This window comes from Scomber japonicus, chromosome 4 (assembly GCF_027409825.1).
Source record: "Scomber japonicus isolate fScoJap1 chromosome 4, fScoJap1.pri, whole genome shotgun sequence".
Classification (NCBI taxonomy): domain Eukaryota; kingdom Metazoa; phylum Chordata; class Actinopteri; order Scombriformes; family Scombridae; genus Scomber; species Scomber japonicus.
The window spans coordinates 33,962,110-33,964,609 of record NC_070581.1 but is presented as its reverse complement, the minus strand read 5'-3'; the positions used below and the strand labels follow the sequence as shown (position 1 = coordinate 33,964,609).

The window sequence follows — 2,500 nt, the reverse complement described above, 5'->3', positions numbered from 1 at the left end:
GGGAAGGAAGAAGGGAGGGAAGGAAGGAATGAAGGAAGGGAAGGAAGAAGGGAGGGAAGGAAGGAAGGAAGGGAGGAAAGAAGGAAGGAGGGAGGGAAGGAAGGCAGAAAGGAAAGGCAGAGGGAAGGAAGGGAGGATAGGAGGAAAGCAAAGAAGGAAGGGAGGGAGGGACTTAGGGAGGAAGGAAGGGAGGGAGGAAGGAAAAGAGGAAGGGCAGAAGAATCCTTCCTATTTTAAATTAAAATATTGCATTAAATGTGAGAACAGAATTATTTCATACTGAGTAAAGAATAGTTTTAGGTTTCATGGTTGTGTCTGCGTCACAGAGAGACTTCCTGTTTCATATTGATAGAAAGGAGTCAGAGGAGGAACTCTTATCTGCTGTTGTCCTCGAGTCAAGGAAGGAAGGGAGGGAGGAAAGGAAAGAAGGAAGGGAGGAAGGAAGGAAAGACAGAAGGGAGGGAAGGAAAGAAGGAAAGACAGAAGGGAGGGAAGGAAGGAAGGACGGAAGGGAGGAAGGAAAAGAGGAAGGGAGGGAGGAAGGAGGGAAGGAGGGAGGGAAGGAAGGAAGGAAGGAAGGAAGTAAAGAGAGAAGAAGGAGGAAGGATAGACGGAAGGAAGGGAGGAAGGAAGGTAGGAGGGAGGGAGGAAGGAAGGAAAGAAGGAAGGAGGGAGGGAAGGAAGGAAAGAAGGAAGGAGGGAGGGAAGGAAGGAAGGAAAGGAGGAAAGCAAAGAAGTAAGGAAGGAAGGGAAGAAAGAAGGAAAGGAGGAAAGCAAAGAAGGAAGGGAGAGAGGGAGGTTTGCATGTTAATGCAGAGTATTTTATACTTAGTAAAGAATAGTTTTAGGTTTCATGGAGCGGTCTGCGTCACACAGAAAGACTTCCTGTTTCATATTGATAGAAAGGAGTCAGAGGAGGAAGGGAGGGAGGGAGGGAGGAAAGGAGTCAGAGGAGGAAGGGAGGGAGGGAGGGAGGAAAGGAGTCAGAGGAGGAAGGGAGGGAGGGAGGAAAGGAGTCAGAGGAGGAAGGGAGGGAGGAAAGGAGGAAAGGAGTCAGAGGAGGAAGGAAGGGAGGGAGGAAAGGAGTCAGAGGAGTCAGAGGAGGAAGGAAGGGAGGAAAGGAGTCAGAGGAGTCAGAGGAGGAAGTCTTATCTGCTCCTAACAGACCGACTGCTTTAAATGAAACACATTGAGAGATAAACTCAGACTGACTTCAGACCAGCACAATATTCATTTATATCATTTCTCATGTTCACAGAGAAGCTTCATTCTGTTATAGAGTCCACTGGTGTTCCTATTATTTTGTCCCTCTCATGTATTTTAATGGAGTGGACAAAATAATAGGAACACCAGTCAATGTAATTCGTCTTAATACTCCATCACTATATAAACTGTTTTGACTGTTCCTGCCTTCTTTCCTTCCTCCCTTCCTTCTTCCTCCCTTCTTTCCTTCCTCCCTTCCTTCTTCCTCCCTTCCTTCCTCCTTTCCTTCCTTCTTCCTTCCTCTTTTCCTTCCTTCTTCCTCCCTCCTTTCTTTCCTTCCTTCCTCCCTCCTTTCCTTCTTTCTTCCTTTTCTTCCTTCTTCCTTCCTCTTCCTTCCTTCCTTTCTCCCTACTACCTACCTACCTTCCTTCCTCCCTTCCTCTTCCTCCTTTCCTTCCTTCCTTCCTTCCTCTTTTCCCTTCTCCCTCCCTCCTACCCCCTTCCTTCCTTCCTCTTTCCCTTCTTCCTCCCTCCTACCTTCCTTCCTTCCTTCCTCTTTTCCTTTCTCCATCCGTCCTACCTTCCCTCCTTTCCTTCCTTTCTCTTTTCCTTTCTGCCTCCCTCCTACCTTCCCTCCTTTCCTTCCTTCCTCTTTTCCTTTCTCCCTCCCTCCTTCCCTTCCTTCTTCCTTCCTCCCTTCCTCCCTTCCTTCCTTGACTCGAGGACAACAGGAGGGATTGTGAATGTCTTTTTTTTACTCTGAGAGCTTCATTAAAGGATCAATCCAACATTTATTAATGACCGATGGGACTGATCAGTATTTAAAGGGTTAATGTGTGTTTTATCTTTGGTGTGTGTGTGTGTGTGTGTGTGTGTGTGTGTGTGTGTGTGTGTGTGTGTGTGTCTCTGTGTGTGTGTGTGTGTGTGTGTGTGTGTGCGTGTGTGTGTGTGTGTGTGTGTGTGTGTGTGTGTGTGTGTGTGTGTGTGTGTGTGTGTGTGTGTGTGAGCAGCCTCCCTCTCAGGTTCTGGGTGAACGTCATAAAGAACCCTCAGTTCGTGTTTGACATCCATAAGAGCAGCATCACCGACGCCTGCCTGTCGGTCGTGGCTCAGACCTTCATGGACTCCTGCTCGACGTCTGAACACCGGCTGGGGAAAGATTCTCCGTCCAACAAGCTGCTCTACGCTAAAGACATCCCCAACTACAAGAGCTGGGTGGAGAGGTAGAAACACGCTAACGCTAGTCAAGTATTTAGGACGGAGTATTAGGGCCAAACGAACGGGAATAAAATTTATT

General features: G+C 47.9%; 1 protein-coding gene across 1 annotated transcript in view; it reads left to right on the top strand.

The window, feature by feature from the left end:
* Positions 1-2,500, top strand: part of LOC128357741 (plexin A3-like) — a 43,813-nt gene that overhangs the window by 28,965 nt on the left and 12,348 nt on the right. The window contains 1 exon segment of the mRNA XM_053318110.1: positions 2,214-2,426. Within this exon segment, the coding sequence (XP_053174085.1) occupies positions 2,214-2,426 (213 nt within the window).